The sequence below is a fragment of the Thunnus maccoyii genome, chromosome 14 (assembly GCF_910596095.1).
Source record: "Thunnus maccoyii chromosome 14, fThuMac1.1, whole genome shotgun sequence".
NCBI lineage: Eukaryota > Metazoa > Chordata > Actinopteri > Scombriformes > Scombridae > Thunnus > Thunnus maccoyii.
Window position 1 is genome coordinate 3,728,942 of NC_056546.1, and position 21,314 is coordinate 3,750,255.

Consider the following 21,314-nt stretch of genomic DNA (forward strand, 5'->3'; position numbering starts at 1 on the left):
TACTGTCTGAAACATATTTTTCTTTTTTGGGAGGGGGTGAGAGGGTGGGTCGTAGTGATGCGAGCGTCGACGAGAGGGGCTGATAGGAGAAAAAAAGGAGCATCGGAGGGATGATGGGAAGAGAGAGGGAGGAGGAGAGGATGGAGGGGCGGTGAAGAGAGGAGAAGAGAGGAGGGAGGGGAGAGGAAGAGGCGAGTGGGGTGGGGGGGGAGAGAGAGAGTCGGGACATAATGTTCCCAAAACACTTGTTGTTCGTCTTCTTCTGGTCAACAAAGTGGGTCAGGAACGAGGGAGAGAGAGAGAGAAAGAGAGAGAGAGAGAGAGAGGGAGGGAGGGAGGGAGAGAGGGTGCGGATCAGGTAGCTCAGTCAATTCAGCAATCATGAATTAACACGCAGTGGGTGCGTGTGTGTCTGCCAACGTCTGACAGAGCAATATTCACTCTATCAAAACAGCATGACTGAGAAAACAATGATGAAAGACTGAACCATTAATCTTAGTGTTTGTGAAAGCTAACTGGAGTCTGTGCTTTAAAGGGGACGTATCATGCACATTTCCAGGTCTATATTTCTATTCTGGGGCTCTACTGGAATATATTTCTATGATTTAAAGGTCAAAAAACTCTTTATTTATCTTATACTGGCCCTTTATGCAGCCCCTCAGTTCAGCCTCTGTCTGAAACAGGCCGTTTTAGCTCCTGTCTCTTTAAGACCCCCCTCCCGATGAGCCCACTCTGTGCAAACAAACAATAGTAGCAGGATTTCACTTCTTTTTCTTGTTCTTTATTTGAAATGCAAACTTCTCAAACACATACGTACATGTTCAAGCCAAGCGGCAACCTCCGGGGCTGTAAAGCAGTTCCCCATATGGCCACTTGAGGCTCCAAAAGCGAGTCAATCCCCATAGACCCCCATGTTAAAATGCCCAACTTTACAGCAGAAATAAACATGTTTACAGCCTGGTATAAAAAATGGTTTTTGTCTCTATAGCTATTTTCTCCTTTCATGACAACTGTACGGGGGATGATTTTTTTTATAACTCACTCGTTTAAATTTTATTAAGCCGTAAAGTTATGCATAATGCTTTGAGTGACAGGTCTGCCAGCCGCTAGGTGGCTTGTTTCAGCCATTCGGCCCGCCTCTTTGCCCATTTTTAATTGGCTGGGAGTTAGGCAGCGTCACGCACTGCCAAGATGGCGACGGCTCACTTGTGACGGTACATCCATATTTTCATACAGTCTATGGTTCAAGCCCAATTCCAACCTGCGATATGTGAGTGGATGACGTAAACAACCCATGGAACAACCTTAGCAGCAAAGGCTTCGGAACAGACGGCCGTTTGTGGGCATGTGTGAACAATCTGATGTCATTACATGGAAAAGTAGAGGTAGCTTTGCAAATAGAGCTTTCAGACCAGGTAACTTTCAGGGAGCATTTTACATACATTCAAATCTTGGATGTTTGATCATGTTTAACATCCAACATCATAACAATGTGAAAAAAAATAACAGAAAATCACAAAAAACCAAGATATGTCCACTTTAAAAACCTTTTTATGGTTTCTGGAGATGAACAACTATGTCACAAGACCTTTGAAGAAAAACTCCAGCATGGTGCATTCCAGTGATATAATCTGATCAGCAAATGACAATTTAGGGCAAAAAAAAACAAACAAACAAACAAAAGAGCTTGTTGAAAAGCATCTAAAGCAGATTTTTTTTTTCAAAGAATGTCATACTCATACATTGGGGTTGGGTATCATTTACATGACCAACATTTCTTTCAGGTCTTATATTTTTGCTTTGTATCTACATACAAATCAGAGTAAAAACCATCTGAACTAAAAAATAATCCAGCTAAATAAAGATCAACTAAAAATGAAGTTAATTAGAATGTTTTTAATGGTAAAGATTGTAAACTTGAGGTGATATTATCATTATTATCATTTTTATTATCATTATTATTATTATTATCATTAGTATACTGTACAGTGAAAATTTTGGTCCTGTGGTCCCGTTGTGTTTATATAAAGCACTGCTGATGTGTTGGAACCTGAAGAAGCTCAATTGCTCTTAAATCATTCAGAAATAAAATAAATGATGTGCAGTGAGATTAAGATTATATAAAATTTAATTTTATACAGTAGCGATGTTACCAGAAGTCGATGGAAACGTAAGTTGTACAGTTGTACAGGAGTTAATAAAGTCTTATAAAACTCTCCTGAAATATAATATTCTCTTCGACTATCCATTTGTGTGATTAATTATATTCAAAATATGTTGATTCTTAAATTATATTTATTCTAAAATACAGCTAAAATGCCAATTTCAGCAGAATTTCAGGGCATCTGTTACAGCAACAGCATTGATTAAGCTTTAATTGGGCAAAATCATGGTAATTTTAATGATACTGCACAAACAGGTAGACAGTGTTTTCACCATCGGAATAGATTTATTTGAATAATTTAAGTTAATAATCTAAACAGACATCACATCTCTTCCCTTCTGGTAACAGATGTACTGTATGTCTAGTAATAAGCCACTTCTTGCTTGTTCACGCTATAGTAGGTCAGTGTTTGTTTCTCAAGACAGGTTTTGGGTGGAGTATTACTTTAAAACTTCCTTATGTAGCCAAAAGCAATCGCAGACAAACACAAAACAACAAAGGTCCGAGCTTTTGGCTTCAACTTTGATGATTGATATAGATTAAACTGTGTTATAAAACCTAAAGAAGCACATACACACCGTTCACATGTTGTGATTATAAACTCACGTCTTCATTAATAAAAGCATTGTAACAGAGACTGTGTGAAACAATGAGTCCTGGTCCAGCAGGCACCAGCAGGGTGGGACATCATGTAGCCAAAACAACTACAGAGTGGTAGATTCATATTTCACATCCTCTGATTATTAACTATGGAAGTAAGTTCCAGTATGTTAAGCCTTGTTTATATCATGCGTCAGTTTTATACGACATTGTGTTTCACGCTATTTATAGTGTGTTAGAGATGTTTTTATTCCATTTTGTTTGTCCAAAACTGTGGTTTAAAACCAAATACATGCAAATCTAATGACATTCACATCAGTCTCAGCTGAACTTTGTGTTTTGTGCTAAACAGTGGAGAAAGTTACAAAGTACACTTACTCAAGTACAGTTTTGAGGTACTTGTATTGTACTTGAGTATTTCCATGTGATGCTACTTTATACTTCCACTCCACTACATTTCAGAGGGAAATATTGTACTTTCTACTCCACTACATTTATTTGACAGCTTTAGTTACTTTTCAGATGAAGATTTGACACAATGGATAATATAACAAGCTTTTAAAACACAATTTTTTTGTCTTTTGACGTCTTACAAAAAGCAGAGTGTAGTCGGGGTCACATTTCACATGTCTATGAGTTGTTAACAGCTCCACCAAATAGTGATTTTTCCCTCTAAACTTCTCACATGCTTTCATTTCAATAAATGTTCAAATGATCCAATATTTCAGCCAAAATCAAAGATTAGAGAAAAAGTCCAAAAACTGAAAACAGATTTGTGTATCAGAACTTTGTTTTTTCTTCTTTCCTCTCCCATTAATCATCTCACGACCCCTCAGATTTATCTACTGACCCTTTGGAGGGGCCCCAACCCCTTGGTTGGGAACCACTGGACTAAACTAGCTAACTGCCTCCAGCAGCTACAACAGTAACAAGCTGCTCTAACACTGATGCTTCACTATTAATAATCTAATGATGTCATATATAATAATATATCAGTCAGAGGGACCAAACCACTACTTTTACTGCAATACTTTAACTACATCAAGCTCATAATACTTCTACCACTGGTGCTAAACACAGCTAAGCTAACACTCAGTGAGATTTCTCTGTTTTCTTTTTTTTAATCTGAAATATATGATTTAATCGCTTTCAGTGCCACATCATTATCCTCTATTTGGGGTTTCTCCTTTTTTATATGCAACCACTCCATTAATTAAAATATGAAACATTAATCACTAAAGCACCAATATGTGCCAGCAAGTCAAGTATTTTTTATCATTGAACTTTTGGCAACAATTTCAGTCTGTGAGTGACATGTTGTACGTTAAATACCCTAAAAAACATACAGCTTACGTTACGAATGAAAAACACTTAGCATTTGAGGTACTTTTGTAAGTCAAAAGAATATTGCCCAACACGGGAGTTTGGCATCTTTAGAAGTAAAAAAAAAAAAAAATTCTTGAGAAGAAATATGACTCAGTTTAACAATCTTTGATTAATGTCGGGCAAGTTGTTTCAGTCAGTTGATGTCAGTCGTATTTCAAAGAAGCATACCTGGCTATATTTGGATCAGAAAAAAAACAAGATGAGACTTTATTAAACCCTTCAGGGAAAGTTGGTTGTTGCAACAAGCATTTTTAATGCCAGTTTCAACAGTTGGGTAACTATTATTATTCATTATTTATTCAGCTGAGTTTCTGTGGTAATTACTTGTGCAATTCTTTGGTGAATAAACACTTTTTACGATCACCCTGAATTTCTACGGAAGGGAGGAAATCGGTGAACCCAGAGGAACCCGGATGAAGTGAAGTTTATTGGGTTTTAGGAAATAAAAAAAACAAACAATAACAGGACAAGAGATAGAAATACAAGTAGGTGATTAAAGCAGTGAAATGTGGAAGAGGAATTTACCATCTTCTCTCACGTTCCAATGACCTTTAATTTCCAAACACTTAACAATACACCATTCATGTTTGATCACTTTCCAGCCTGTTTCCTCAATCTGGGAACACTGTGAGTGTTTGTACGTGAGGATTTCATGCCATCATTTTGTATATTCACTACTTTTAAGGGCACGTACACGGATAATGAACAGCCAGTGCGACAAACACACTCAACTAACATTGGGAGCAGATAAATAAATTAATAGCATGACGACCTGATCCCAACTGAATGTAGTATTTGTGATCATATGTCTGATATCAAAATGGGTAAGTGTTTCTTTCTTGTTTAAAAAAAGTCAGTTTTTAGATATTGTTTTTATTTAAATTAAGTTTTATCCATTAAAAGTCAATGGCAGGAGGTCCTCACATGATAAGAATACCTGTTTATTTGTTAATATGCACAATATTTATCATGCAGTATATAAAAGGTTGAAGGTTCGTTTTATTCAATTGTGATAAAATTTACCACCTTGCATCGCCAGCCTGCATTTTTGCTTTGCTGATTTTGTTCTTCAAGGCTCTGAGTGGCTTTCGCTTGAAAAACAGAAGTCACTTCACGTCAAGAGATGATTGACAGTTCCTTCCTTTACTGTGACACCAAGAAAAACCTGTTCATGTGCATTAAAACTACTATGAGGTACTTAACAAAGAGGACACACCATCCAAAAACAACAAAAAAGACCCTACAGACATACCGTACATAGACTATGTACACAGTGCATTCATATGTATACATTATAAACACAACATACAGTACACAATGACAACAAAGTGCATATGGGTGCGTCAGCTGTTCAGCAACCTGACTGCGTGTGGAAAGAAGCTGTTAGCGAGACGGGCGATATGACGTATGATGTAACGTGTTTTTGGGTGGAAGGAGCGAGGACAGAACATGAGCGGTATGGTTGGCGTCCTTCATGATATTTTGGGCTTTCCTTTTGCAGCGAGTGGTGTAAATGTTATTAAGTTGTGGTATTTCCGTGCCAGTGATTTTTTTCCTGCTGTTTTTACTGCCATTCGTAGCAGACTGCAGTCCTGAGCGCACAGGTTGCCAAATCAAACTGTGATACAGCCTGTTGGGACGGCGCTAAAAGTTTTGGTGCTCATACCAAACCTCTTAAGTGTCTGCTGTGCTTTCATGAGGATGCAATTGGGTGTTGAGAGATCATGTGTGAGAGTGCCAGGAAATCTAAAACTATTAACAGGTGACTGATTGACGGAAATAGGAATAGATGATTGTCACATTCCTATTATTGGTCTTTGGCTCTGAGCTCTATGATTTTAAAATATAGCGGCGTGCTGAAAATATCAAGTTTTTCCCCGAACTATCCGCCACAGTAAGTTCAAAAATAGCTGAAAAAGAAAATATTCGCCATTCAATTATAGATTTGTTTACTCTACTGAGGCGATGATGCCTCAGTTTTTGTTTAAGTTGGATCACAATCAAAGGTTAGCTGTTTTCTTCTTTTGTTACTTTTGAGAGGAACAGTCTGAGTTTAAGACCTTGAAAGTGGGAATTTTGTCAGAGGCGTTTCTTTGAAAAGTGAGGGGGCATTTTTAAACAGTGAGGACATTTTTAGAAAGTGAGAACATTTTTGTTAGGAAGTTTTTGAGGAGGGGGGGGGGGGGGGGGCTTTTTTTGAAGATAAAGACATTTTAGGACAGAGAGGACTTATCTGGAAAGTGAGAACATTTTTGTTGGGAAGTTTTTGAAGAGAGTTTTGAAGGCTTTTTTTTTAAAAGAAGATAAGGACATTTTAGGACAGAGAGGACTTATCTGGAAAGTGAGGACCTGTTGAGAAAGTAAGGCCATTTTCATAAAGAGAGGATTTTTAAATTTTTTTGGAGAATGAAGACATTTTTGGACTCTATAGACATTTTAGTCATGATTTCTTCTTCAAAGGGCTTTTCAAGGTTTAAGACTTGGTTTTTTGGTTAAATTAAGGTTTAGGTTAAGCGTGGTAGGTGACTGGTAGTTGTGATGGTTGAGGTTAGAGTTACGCTAAGGACTGTTTTATGTAGTACAAACGCGCGTGTGTGTGTGTGTGTGTGTGTGTGCTAAATACCATTGAAATTAGAGGATAAAACAGATGTCAGTGAGCAGGAGACATAACGTCATGAACAAACACACACAGCCTCAACAGAACTCACTGTCCTTACTGAGTAAAGATGGCACGGCATAAACACACACACACACAAACACACACACACACACACACAGATTGCATGACGAGAAACTCTAAACACCAAATCAAACCTCAGATTCACAAAGAGAAAACACCGGAAAGAAGAACTCACTTTTCTTCTATCACAGTTATTTCTGGTAGCAAACTGCTTGAACCTTTACTGCGACCGTGTCCATCACAATAGTGTTATGATTCGAGCTGCGTGTTGCTTTGTGGGACCAGCTGTGTGTTTGCTATTGGTTGACAATGATATTATGACTGAGTGGTCCACACAGACAGATAGTAGTGCCCAAAGTAGAAGAACAGTGAGGTAACTTTGTCCCATACACAAACAGTGTATTGACAGAGTCAACGAGTTTGAATTTCATCACTAAAGAAACTATTTAACGTGACAATAATATTTAGCAGCTGTTTTTCTCCATGAACGCCTGACAACTTCTACTGCATTGTAAAGATTAATGACAATAACGTTACATTGAATTTGTACCTTAAAGAGGACCTATTATGCTTTTCTTTATTCTCAGTCACATATATATAATATTACAATGTGCCAACATGTCAAAGGTAAATGTATGTAGAAGTAAAACCTGTGAGCAAAAAAGCTTCAGACTGCTCTGAATGCTCGGTTTCCAGTGGATTTACCTACTTTCAGGCCGAGCCGATGTCGGCTGGTGATGGATTTCTTTATATGGTCATCTGCTCCATGCACAGTGTGCGAGTTCATTGCTCTGCTCTGCTAACATTATGGCATTTTTCCATTGTTCCCATTACACAGCGCTGCAAAGTAAAATAAGTTGTTTACTTTTTGGAGGTGTGCTGGTCGCCTGCAGCTCTTCATCAAACATCATCGTCATTGTGGCTGTTTCTGCTTTTACTATTCCTTCATGCATTGTTTCTAACTGATCTGCTGAAGAAATAGCTCCCAATATCTCCATTTCTTGTTATTTAGACTGGTTTTTAGTGTCACTAACGAAGCTTTGCCAATTCAGTGAGGAACACGTTTCACTTCCTGCAATTTCTTCATAATAACAGTCACCCGTTGTTTAGTCATTTAAAAACTTTTAATGTGAAGCAGTAAAGCAGGAAATGTTGGGTTTGCATCGACGGTAACTTAACGGTAACTTAAAACGACTCTGATACGTGCTACCCCTGGGCAGCAGCTTCCTAAAAGTTGGCCAATCAGAACACAGTGAGCTCATCGGGAGGGGGGCCTTAAAGAGACAGGAGCTAAAACTGCCTTTTAATAGACAGAGGCTGAACTGAGGGGCTGCATAAACGGCCTAAATAAGATAAATAGGGAGTTTTTTGAACTGTGAATCATACAAAGCTACTTAAGTGGAGCCCCGGAATAAAAATGAGAGCTGGAAATGAGCATAATAGGTCCCCTTTAGAATGATGCTTAGAAACACAATGTTGACAAAAACTTTGGTGCTTCACAGAGTCAGCATTTATGTTGAACTGTATTGCAATTAATTGAACAGATGCACCCAATAAACTGGCAACTAGCCATTCCAAGTTCCTTGTCGGTAGCTCAGGTCTCTCTAGTTCATGACACTGAGCAATGAGTTTGTTCAGGTAGAGCACTGAAGTCAGCTGATCAGCCTCATGTTCAGTCAGTATCACTGGCTCCTACTGTAGGCCCCGTCTACACCAGGTAACATATGATTTGTATCTGGATACATCATCTGGATAATGACTGATCTGAACCATCAGTCTTTGCATTTACACCTGGTTTACACCTGCACTGTGATCAGATCTCAATATCTGAGTCAATATGAAAATTGGTTAGGCAGGGCTGGCAGACTTTTCAACAGACATGGGAAGCAATGCCAAGAACAGGCATCATCCATTTTTAAATCACTTTTTGTGATGGAAGACTTGTTTGGTTAGGTGACCTTTCAACTTTCAACTTGCTGGGATTTTCTTCTTATGAATATGGTCACACTGTATCGATTGCATTTACACCTGGCTGTGATCACCACATCCAACCACTATGAATATAATCATTTCTTAAAGCTAAGTCACCTATGTAGTAGAAATGTGCTATTATTTTTGAAATTTGGTGCCCTACGACTAAAGAAAACTGAGATAAAGGCTGTAGATTCCCCATACCACTCTTAAGGGGGAATCCTACAACAACCAGAATGCATTGCACATGTCCCGTCCAATCAGACTGACTGACTCTACTGATGTTCTGTTTACATCCAGCGGCCGTTTAGCCAAGACTGAACAGCATTATATCTCTTCAGTGAGGCTTATTTTCAATTACAAAACGTTCTTCCTCATCAAGTCTGGATATATAATAGTGGTGTGCAAGGATCGTAAAATAAGTCAATAATGTCAATCACTGCAAACTTACTGAGAGCTACACAGCTATACAGAAGCCAGAGCTGCTGATGGACAGTCAAAACACCTCAGAGTCTACCATCTCCATTTAAGCTTGTTTTGGGAAACAATTGTGGATGAAGAGGTGAAAAACTGCAACCTTTCTTTGACCTATTTTTGACGCCAAGGAGCTGGACCACGGATTGTACTCAAGCTGGACTCAACCGCAAAAGTAGGTAACTTAACACGGTCACTGTTCGCTGTTCTGTATTCAGAATTCAAGTCCAATATAATATTCCATCAGAAAACAAAGCACCGCAAAGTTTGTTGAAGCGCGGGGTATTCAGTCTGTCTCCATTTTCTCTGATGATCCTCACCGGTTACTGGTCGATGCTGCAAAGCTACCCTGGCTGCAGTGCCTCTCTCTTGGCCTGGCATTGTTACGTACCTCCAGTGGTGGTAGCTTCCTTCTCCACACTGTTGTTTGATTCCACAAGGCAATATTCAGCCTTGTATCATGAAACTGCTTTTCTTCCAAATATGCTGATACGTTAAAGTATTTAAAAGTATGATAGTCCTTGAAGGTACCACTACAGAAAATGAGGAAGAGTAGTTGTAGTCTAAGGCAGATCTCCAAAGTCACCAAACTTTTGCAAATGAGCTGGGAGCGCTGGGTGCAGGCTACATGGAGGGAAAGTAAACATTGTTCATTTGCATATACTACCCACACTGTAAAAAAAAGTTTCCCTTTAATGCCAGGTGTAAATGGGTTCCTGGTTGCATGTGCTGGGGGCAGGTAGCAGTGTGCATAGCTTACTGCCACAGTGTCATACCAGATACTACCACCGCTGGGTGCCAGAATATTAAAATCCTACACAGCGTCTTTAAAGCAGCTATAATTGATATTTTCAAAATAAAATATCGATTGACAATGAGTAATGAGAGAGGCGTCGCTTGCAACAAACCTAAAGAGAATTAGCATGTTTAGCGAGTCTTAGCTCATTGCTAATCTGTCTGGCTGCAATTTTGTTTTTGTTCTTTCTCATTTTCGGTCACAAACGCAGGCAGCTGTTTTCAAACGAAAAAAGCTCTAAAAAGCCACTGTACACTACCTGCTCAGCACCAAACAGCAAACAGACACAGTTAGCTGTAGATTAGCTGGTGAACATAGTGGAGCATTTAGCAGCTAAAGAGCAGGTGTTTCCCTCAGGAGTTGGTAAAGAGCAAAAACAGAACTAACAGAGAGTGAATACTGAGTTAACATTTGCCAGGTCACCGGCATCACGATTCCAAATGAATGATAATTCTCTGTACTATGGAGCTAGAGCCAGGAGGTGATTAGCTTGGCTTAGCAAAAAGACTGGAGGCAAGGGGAAAACAGCTAGCCAGACTCTGTCCAAAGTTCAAAAATATGCGTCCCAAAACCTCCGAAGCTCTCTCATTAACATGCTGGACTGTGTTTGATTAATCCATACACAAACAGAAATGTAAAAATTTTATATGCTGCTGTGTACAAATCTGTAGTGTAAAGATTCGGATACTGCAGCTTCCATGTTTGTCCACCTCGGTAGCTAGAAAGCACAGAGGTCTGTATGATCCTTGCTCCAGTTTTACCTCACTTTTGACCTTGTGAGAGTTTATAAAATGATGATTCAACAACCAACCGACACAACAAGGACTGCCAAATCAACTGAAAAGCTGTCAGACAAGTTTAAGGGTTGAGCATTTCAAGAACTGGATTAACCAGGACACGCATGTTAGCATATGCATGAAAGGACACGTTTGGACCAAATTAAGCCTTGTTGCTGGTGGTCAAAACTACCATTTATATTGTGGAAGACGTGTCTTGCTGGAGGATCTACTGTATGTCAAATAAGCAGAACATTCAGGCTCCACAGTGTCACAAAGGATCACAAGATGAGCTGAAGCACTGTGTAGATTTCTGAACAGTGCACTTCCGTTATTTAAGTTTACAACATCTTCTTCATTTACGGTGGGAGTTCCAGTTAATGTTTATTTTCATCTTTTCCCTGGAATTCTCCTACATTTGCTGTAATGGAGACGCATGTCTCAGTTGGAGGCACTAATTCAAATAAGCAGGACATTCATGTTTCACATTAAATCAAACGATAAAAGGAATAGAGTTTGTGTTGAAACTTCTGCTTTGACTTAAGTGTGCAAAGTCCTGGAAAGTGCAAGGGAATAATGTTACATCCAGTTTAATGTGGTGGATATTACAGTTTGAAGAAGGAAAAAAAAAACATAACATCAAACAAATAGAGGATAAAAAAGGGGAAAAACGACACAGAATCTATAGAGGCCTCAGTGCATACTTATGGTATGTGTTGAAGGTTAGGGATTAGGGTAACGCTGGTAGCACGGTTACCTGTATATGACTCCATGCCGGTGTAGAAACATCAGAGCAGACGTGACCTCAGCGGCATAAAAACGGGATCGCGCCTCATCGAACTTCCTGGATCGTTGAATCTGAAACATCAGGTCGCCTCCGTTAACATACTCCATCACAAAGAACAACCGGTCCTGAAAAGAGAGAGAGAGGGAGGGAGAGAGGAAGTGACTCACTTTGTATTTAAAGGGTATACACAGTGGCATTTGATATGAATGGCCTCTTCTTGATACAGATTTGTTCGAGAGTGAAGATTATTATTCTAACAGAAAAATCCATGTTATCACCTCACAGAGGTCAGTCCTTTGCTTTTTGACAAGTAAAGCCAGACTAATGTTGAAACTTGAGAGTTCATGAAACAGGTAGATATAAATTTAAACCTGCATTGACTGACTTTTTGGGCCACTTGTTTTCAGCAGACAAGAAGTGAACACAACTCACATATCAGCTTTCAAGTTAATATGTTGAGCTTGTTAGCAAACAGTTGCTTATTTCCACATCCAGCAGTTACGGAGCAACATTATCATTCCTTTGGAGTCGTGTTTCTGTCCATCTGGTGAATGTAAGTCCAATATTCACTCTCTTTTAGCTCTGTTTTTACTCTCTACCAACTCCTGAGGGAAATATCTGGCTCTTTAGCTGCTAAATGCTCCACTATGTTCACCAGCTAGTCTACAGCTAACTGTGTCTGTTTTGCCGTTTGGTGCTGAGCAGGAAGTGTACAGTGGCTTTTTAAAGCTTTTTCTCTGAAAACAGCTGCCTGCTGCGGCCGAAAATGACGCTATGAGAGCTGAATCAGTACAGTTACAGCCGGACAGCTAAACAATGAGCTGAAACTCACTTATAAAGCTCCGTAAAGCCGAGAGGAGCTGCAGAGTCTCTGATAAACTCTGTAGGTTGTAGGTTCATCACTATGAATGACACCTTCAACATTTACACTGTTATTTTGATAAATGTAGATTATAGTCACTTTGAGTGACACTGAGGTGTAAAATCCAGACTACTCTATATCTTATAAAGTCCCACACAGAGACCACAAACCACAAAACTGCTGTATGTGGTCGACACTGATTGTCTCCGCTCCCATAGGATCCCTTCCTGTGACACACATACACTCAAAAAACACACCCTATACCGCGCCCTCTGAGCTCTATTCTCTTGGTACTGAAAATGGTCTCCGGGGGAAAATGGCCCCCTTCCTGAATTCCAGCTCGCTTTCTTCGTATAGGAAATAAGACAGAGAGAGAGAGAAAGACAGAGAGAGAGAGAGAGAGAGAGTGTGTGTGTGTGTGTGTGTGTTGGTGGGGGTTGAGATATAAACAGCACTGTATATAAGGAGCCAGGAGGAGTCCCTCTGAGCCATTGTGTGAGTTCTCAGGATTCACAGTGTGAGCAGGAAAGGTGACACACACACACTGTATGTAGATACCGTTCACCTATCTAAAGCCTCGGTGTGTGTGTGTGAGAACACCACATTTAAGGAAGTTTTCTTGATGTGATGTATATATAGTGTTTGTAGACCTGATCCTCAGACACAGGAAGTGTGGAAAATGTTCAGTGGTACATTTACTAAAGTCTCAGCGAGGGATGCACTAATCTGATATGATCCGTATGGACACTGAGACTGACCTCAGTCAGGCATCAGCCATGATGTGACTGATCCACACTAAATACACTTTGTCTGTGTTGTTATAAAATTAAGTGTTTCCACTGTCAGTTACATTCATTACATCACAGTGAGCTGCCAACTCAGTTTTTAGTGTCGCTGCATTCCTATTACCTTACACAGAAATGATCCCAAAGAGTTCCATACAGTGTTTTTTTGTTTGTTTTTTTTTTTAATTTGGGGAAAAAGTGAAAGCGTTGGTATCGGATTGGTATTCTGTGCCGTCAGATATCTGAAAAAAAATGATATCAGGAAAGAGAAAGCTGGACTGGTGCATCCCTAGCCTCAATAGATGTTTGATGTTTGTTTACTTTACTGTACTGGTAACTCACTGTAGTGCTTCCATTGTTAAAGTCTTAATAACTGAATGTGCTTTTTTCTCCTCATATTTATCTGACAGCTGTACTGCCGACTTTGCAGATCGATTTCATGCAGAGAAGATCACAAACCACCGCTGTTGCCGGGCAGAATAACCTTCTTTTTTTCAGCTCAGTTTTTTTTCTGACTTTATCTGTGGAGTTTTAGAGAAGAGGGTAAAAGCCTTATATCTCAGATTTCGGTAAATGTTAATCATCATTAGTTCGAAATTCGATCTCAGTCGCACTATCTTTTGAAGTTTTGTGATTTTGACTTTAAAATTATTTTGTCAGTTACAGTAATCGGGGTTTTTTACTTTATAATTCAAGAGAATTTTACTCAGTCGTCATCAAAAATAACACAGAACAGCACAGATGTGAGGTCAGGGCTTTCCCAGACAGACTTACTCAACTTTCTGAGAAAGGTTCAATAACCCTGTTTCTTAACATAGTCATTTAAGAGGAGATGTTCCTGTAAAACTGAATTTTCTTCCTGCCTCTCCTGAAAAACATAACAATTCAACCGGAGGTGACTAATATACAGTAACCACAGGATCTGCTAAGTCATTCCCCTCATTTCCATTTGCATGTTAAAACAAAGCTATTGTCCACTTAACCAGAAGGTGAATAAAATCAAATTAATGCATTTCTGGGCAGCTGCTGTGTGTTGACGCCAGTAAGTCGGGTGGTTATACACTGTCAGCGTGTTGAAGCCTGAACCGGCATACGTGTCTGGAAAACAACTTTTATTAGAATGAATGAGAAAGTTCTCTTAATACATGTGTGTGAGAATGGAGAATATCTTAATTCAGGTGTTTTCAAACCTGTTGTTTTCTTGCTCCGGTCCTAATCAATGATGTTTTTCCCCTGGATTCAGTTTCCTTTCATGCACAAATGAACCAAAATGCATCACTAAAAGCCACGTGAGTCTATAACAGAGCGGATTAGTGTGTTATCCAGCTATCTTTGGGCTTAACTCGGGTTTTCCAGTATCACAAAACATGGTAACTTATGCTAAACGGCTAACGTGCTCTGCAGCAGGTTAACTTCAGAGGATCAGACCTCACCCTGACCACTAACCAATCAGATCACTGGAAAAGAAGAGACATTATTCCTACAGGATCCCGACATGGACATAAATCCTGAGTTTACAATAAAATGACGAGTAAAAAAAGAGCAATATAGCTTACTGTATATTCTTATGAGTCAGTAGAATTATTTTATTGTTCCAGACATCCACTCTGGTTTTAAAAACCAGCTTCTAACAAACAGAAAACAGAGAGATAGTTTACGACACTGACGGTGTGGATGGTTTTACACTCGGATTCCATCACTGTAGCTCAGAATAACATGAGACTGTGTGGTGATAATTGACTTTATGACTTTAAATACAACATTTGGGTCAGATAGACCTTATCAGTCATTCACTATTTTTCCACTCTTCACTTCAGTAGTAGAAACAGTTTATTTATCCAACTAAACAGCAGAATTACTCACATATAATCATTCACACACTCATTTTACGCCTTAGTCTACTTTTAATATCTGGGAATGATTTCTAGTGTTTCTATATCTTCTTATTCTGTTGTACGATTATATTGTTTACATTTGACTTGAATGTTTCATCTCATATATTCAAGTATTTCATTCATGGTTCTGATTATGTTGCTTGTAATTAACAACACTGCCTCTTTCACATGAACACACTGAGCAGTTTCATGATACGTTTATCCAGGACGGCCAGTGTTAGGCTCAGTGATACAGGCCTCAGTGATACAGGCCTCGGGTAAGCTAGCTGCTAGCAAATATTTTACCCATCCATCCACATCCCAGTACACCCAGCTACTGGAGCTCTTTAGCTCAAACTTGCAGCCTTGTAGTCAGGTCAGATGGAGATCAGATCACGTTCCCAAAAAGAACAAACCGATACCACTTCCTCTACAGGGTTTTTGGTACAATTGCTTTGCTCTGCCCAAACTAATTGTAGATTCCATGACTAAAAGGTTTGAAAACACCCTCAGGGTAGCAATCTGATACCAATTTTTTCCCAGTTTTAAGATATTCATACCTTATTGGTTGGAATTCAGAGTTGGCCACCTGCCATGACTGAGTGAAATTACACGTATAGCTGATACCGAGCAAAGTAAAGATCATCCGTTTCTAAGAGGAACGATTCAAGTGTCAAAGATTCAGATTTTTGGTTTGTTTTTTGGTGATTTTGGTTTCTTGCCGTCATCCTACTTTCATATACTGCAGCTTTGTTTTTAACTGTTCAATTTGACCTTAATTCATCCCAGTAAATTCCGTCGTTCCTCCAGACCAACAGTAGGTCTTTGTGCCTGATCCGACGACATTCCCGCTCAGTATTTTTAAAGCTGACCTCGGGGCTCTCTTCTCCTCTTTGGTATCAGTTTAAATTGCCGTCAGGATCGGGTCTTACATAAGTGGCCGGTGGTCCACCTCAGTTTTTTTTCTCTCTCTCTCTCTCTCTCTGTCTGCTCCTCCTGAAAGCGACTTTAAACAGGATGTCGAAATAGTTTGTTTAAATGTACCCAGAGTCCCGGCTGGTCCCACCCAATCAAACATGAATAAACATTTCCTGAGTGTAATTACAAATGTACAGATACTGGCTTCCTACCACCGACACACACACTCTCTCTCAAACACACACACACACACACACACACACACACACGCACACACACACACACGCACACACATACATTAATTCCATGTTCTATAGGTACACACCCAGATGATCCCCAACCCAACGCATACAATACCGTCTCGATGGTTATCAGACCAGCGTGTGTGTGTGTGTGTGTGTGAGATAAAGTATGTGCCCTTTCTATGCCTCTCTGCTGTAATGTATGTAGAACAAGCCTTGACTTGAATCTTATGTAGCGCTGAACCCATTAACCCACACTTTCTCCCTCCTCGCTCCCTATAAGTAAACACGGTCATGTTTACATCACTTCAGAGGACATTACGTGGACTTCCACTTGTTTTCTGGAGAATTAGCTGGACTATAACTTTCACCTTAACCGTAAACTAAGTCTTCACCATAAGATTTAATGATCTGCATTATAGGGACTTGACTTTTTTTACCCTAAAAGGGAGGGAGAGTCCACGTAATGTCAGTGTGTAAACAGTTTTATGTCCCCACATCAACTACTAAACACACACACAAAAACGTCAGAAACACACATGTGTTTCCTCCATCAGGGAATAAAATCTATGGTTGAAAAAAAACTCAAATTCTTCACTTAGTAGAATTTAATTATCAATACCATGATGGAAAAATATTAATCATATATGGTAGTGGTTAAAAACACTCAGAAGAATGAAATAAATGAAATAAGGAAGGAAAGGATGAAGGTAGGAAAAAAGTATCAAGAATAAAAAGGCAAAGACGCAGGGAAGAGAGAGTAACCAAGAGAGAGAGAGAAAAAAAGAAAAGAAAGGAGGACAGAGAGAGAGAAGGAAGAGAGGAAATAAACAATGGAAGAAGGAAGTGGAAAAGGACAGCATAAATGTAAGGAAAAAGTATTAATAAAACAAGTAACAGGACAGAAGCAAGAGAGGAAGAAAGAGAAAGGAAGACGGAGTAAGGAAACAAAAAGGGTCAGAGAGAAGAAGAAACAAAGGAAGGACAGTCGGGAGGGGGAGAACAAAAGTATTGAGGAGGAAGTACAGTAGGTTCAAGTGGGAAACAGTATTAGTAATATGTTATTATTTTATCCCGTAACTACAGATTCCAGATGACGTAAAGCACTTCTCAGTAAATATACAAGCTTTACAGTGTCCAATTTAAACATTTTTATGGATGTAAACCCTTATATAACATTAGATTGACTGTATGAGCTCTGATCATGAAGCTACAGTAAATATGCTCATCAAAATCAGTCAAAAACTGGGAAGAAAATTAAAAAAAAACAAAAAAAAAAAACAAGTGGTATTTGAACTTTTGTCCGTGTACAGAAACAAAAAAAAAAAAAAAAAAAAAAAAGTGAATTGCTGCCCTATTTTCCTCGGAACATTATGAGCCATTACCGTTTGGCTGCTAGTCATTACCACACAGAGCCGTCCCAGTAAAGATGCCCTCAGTGATTTCAGTCAACTCGCTGGCTTTTCATTCTGTGGCCTCGATTCACATCTCCACACTGTCTAATCACTGTTTTGCTAATGTTGTATGGAAGCTTATCACACTGCTTTCCTTGTAAACGTTACAAACACTGTCCAAAAAAAACCTTTAAGACAAAAGTTTTTCTTTTTTTTTCTTCAACAGATGATGGCTGCAGGAAATGATTGTAATTGGAGGACAGAGCGTATTGTGTGTGTGTGTGTGTGTGTGTGTGTGTGTGTGTGGCCCACTGGACTCACATCCAGAATATTTTGTCCTGTAGCGCCGAGCAGACGGACGCTGACGGAGTTTGGAGCTATCGAGTGTGTGATACCAGCAAACTACACCAAAAATAACTTCATGCATGGAGGTAGTCACAAGATTGCAACATCGTTTGTGTCACCTTTATGTGAAATACAATATTTTTTACATAAATAAAAGCTGTCACTCTACACAGAAGCTACAGTAACTACTTAAAGGGGAACTTCACCAGTTTTACATGTGTGTAAGAAGCACTATAAAGGCTTTAGTGTGTCCAGAGGGAGGTGTGTGAAATCTGATGAACTGTCTCAGGGATGAAGCTTGAGTCAGCGTCGGTTGGGGCTGAAGAGTTACTTTGAAAAGTAAAAAAGAAGTGAGGTTATCAGCTCACTCCTCATCTCTGCCGGAGGCTCCAGAATACATTAGCCACCACTAGCATACGCACCCGCATCTGTTTAGTTAAGTGAATCGATTCCATTTGCACTGTGGGTAATGTAGGCGCCAGGGGTTTTGACAGGGAAGAAGAACGTGTGGAATAAAAACAATGATTTTTTAATCTTTTTTTTTAGCTGTCTATTGTGAGCGCGTCGACGTTAGATGAGTGCAGTGTTAAACTGGTGGAGTGCTCTTTTAACACTGCAGCCCCTTTCACTCATTCCAGTGACACCAGTCTGGTGCTGCAGCCCGGATACCGACGCAGCAAAAAAAAAAAAAAAAAGATGAACCTGGCTCAGCTTCTGCAGCAATGCAACAATCATATCCAACGAGACGCTCCGTAGTAGTAAAAATCCTGTCTCTGAGTGTTATAAACTGCTGCGCAGTGTCTGATAAGGTTTCAAATTCCTGGATCTGTTCAAACTTCCTGGATTGTATTTCATGTGTCGCCGGTGCCTGAAGTGACACACCCACACTAAAGCGGGGCAACATGCAGGGCTGTTTTTGGTGTGTGTGAACGCTCGCTACGAGACATATCGGTCCCAGTCCTTACAGAGATATGACTGGGTCACTTCTTTTTCAACCTGGGAAACAGTTGTGTGTGTGTGTGTGTGTGCACAAATATATACATCTACATACAAGAAGACAGACAGACAGATAGTGAGCATTCTCTGATCTGCCCCCTCTGGTTCGGCATCTTCATGTCTTGGTTAAGGTTAGGGTTAGGGAATGCATTACATCAGTGAGTCTTCACAAGTATAGGATTACAGATGTGTGTGTGTGTGTGTGTGTGTGTGTGTGTGTGTGTGTGTGTGTGTGTGTGTGTGTGCTTGAACTGCATCCCAAGAACAGCAAACATCTCTCTACTAATGACTGCAGTCCTGAAACGAACAACTCTGTTGCTCAGGAATGACACATATTTGGCCGAGCAGACCGCATGTGCCTACAACGTGCGTGTGTGCGTGTGTGTGTGTGTGTGTGTTTTCATTGTTCTTGCATGCTAAATTTGCTCTCACTGTCGTTCTTCACAATGACTGACAGGAGTTCAATGCACGCTGTGGGCTGCTGGTTCCCCCACTGAATATCTTCTTACTCCTCGTTCCCGTAAAAACAAACGAGCAGAACGCTGCGTTTTCATTGGTCCAAAAAAAAAAAAAAAAGGCCTATTTGTAAGTGAGGAGTTTGTCTTGATTAGTTTCATGAGAAACAGACTTCTAGGAACGTCAGGTCCTTATAAAGCCATTGATCAAGTGCGTGGGAGTGCAGCGTGTGTGTGTGTGTGTGTGTGTGTGTGTGTGTTTGTGGGATTTTAAGAAGCAGAGGAGGTGGATGATTGCTTTTGTCCTGTGCAGGATGTGTCTTGAGGGTTTTCACATCTCTTAGCAACAGAAAAAAAAAAATGCTCTGATGAAACCGAGTTATACGTGTGTGTGTGTGTGTGTGTGTGCGTGTGTGTTTACTGTCTGTACGTCTGACAGTGCAGACAGACTGAGAACATGTGTCAGCAGGCAGCACACCAGGAGGGATGGAGAGAGACACATGAAGCCGTTTATCAGATGTTGTTGATCTTTAATTGAGCTTATTTACAGTATCGTGTCTTTACTGAGAAAATTTGGATTTGTGAACAAATTTTTCGCACATTTTACTTTTATTTTTATACCTTTACACAGGTTTTTACCTTGTACACCAACTGAAAATTTCAGATACTTTAAACCTGCGTTAACTGATTTTATGTCCACATATCATCACCTTTTAAGCTGATATGGTGAAAATCTGGCAAACAGTCGCTCGTTTCTACATCCAGCAGTTACGGAGCAACATTATCATTCATTTGAAGTCGTGTTTCTGTCCAACTGGTTAATTTAAGTCCATTATTCACTCTCTTGTGGTGAAACATTAGACATTAAGCATTGTCATTTGAGACACTGTTGTAATGAAAAACATCAATTATAGCAGCTTTAAGTAGTTTTATTATACTCATACTGTACTTTTACTTGGGACTGTCCTCAACAGAACAGGACCAGGTCAAAACCCAGTATATGACTGGACTGTGTGGCCAGTAATATTTGTTGTTAAAGTGTACTGGAGTAGCATCACATGACATGGTTAAGTCAAAAATAAGATTATAAAGTTATATAGTTGCAAGAACAATACTTTCCATTCATATCTTGGGATTTTTGATTTGAAAGAGAGAGTTTTTGATTATTTTAATTTGAATTATAACTGTTCTAATTATCTGGTTTTATATGAGAACAAGCAACATATGACTGACAGCAGGGAAAACTACACTCAAACAAACTGATACAAAAAGAGAGAGAGAGAAAAAAACAAGGCAGCAACAATAACAAGAACAACGAAAAAGCAAACAAACCAACAAGCAAATAAACAAAAAAGGCAAAATGTTTGTCTTGGATTTCCTGAGTGTTGCATGTATGTGTGTATTTTTTTGTGGGTAGATTCTAATTATCTGTTAAGTCTCTCTGCTCTTTCATCTGTTTCACTCTGCAGTGAGAGTTTCTGATGGTTAATCGAGGTGTTTTAACTCTGCTCTCTCTCTCTCACGCATCTATGCGCCTTTTTTTTCTGCCTTTTCCACGTCAACGCTCATGGAAGCTGCGGTGGAAATTGTAAATGAATGTTTTGACAGCATTTTGGGTGCAAATTCAGGAGGCTTATCTCTACCTGGTTACCGCAGTTACAGTCAAATCACCTGCAGAGCAGCCGCCCCGCGTTAAACTGATATGACAGCTGCATGAGCCTCGTGTTTGACCTGCAGGACTCGTGTTGTTCGTTGTTAGTGATGTGAAAACGAACCACAGATTGTCTCTCCTGCCGGCTGCCGACAGTG

General features: G+C 39.6%; 1 protein-coding gene across 2 annotated transcripts in view; it reads right to left on the reverse strand.

Moving 5' to 3' along the window:
* Positions 1–21,314, reverse strand: part of LOC121911706 (protein kinase C epsilon type-like) — a 99,475-nt gene that overhangs the window by 13,072 nt on the left and 65,089 nt on the right. For both annotated transcript variants that reach the window (XM_042433482.1, XM_042433481.1), the window contains exon 11: positions 11,605–11,759. In XM_042433482.1, coding sequence (XP_042289416.1) covers positions 11,605–11,759 — 155 coding nt within the window. The remainder of the gene's footprint in view (positions 1–11,604; positions 11,760–21,314) is intronic.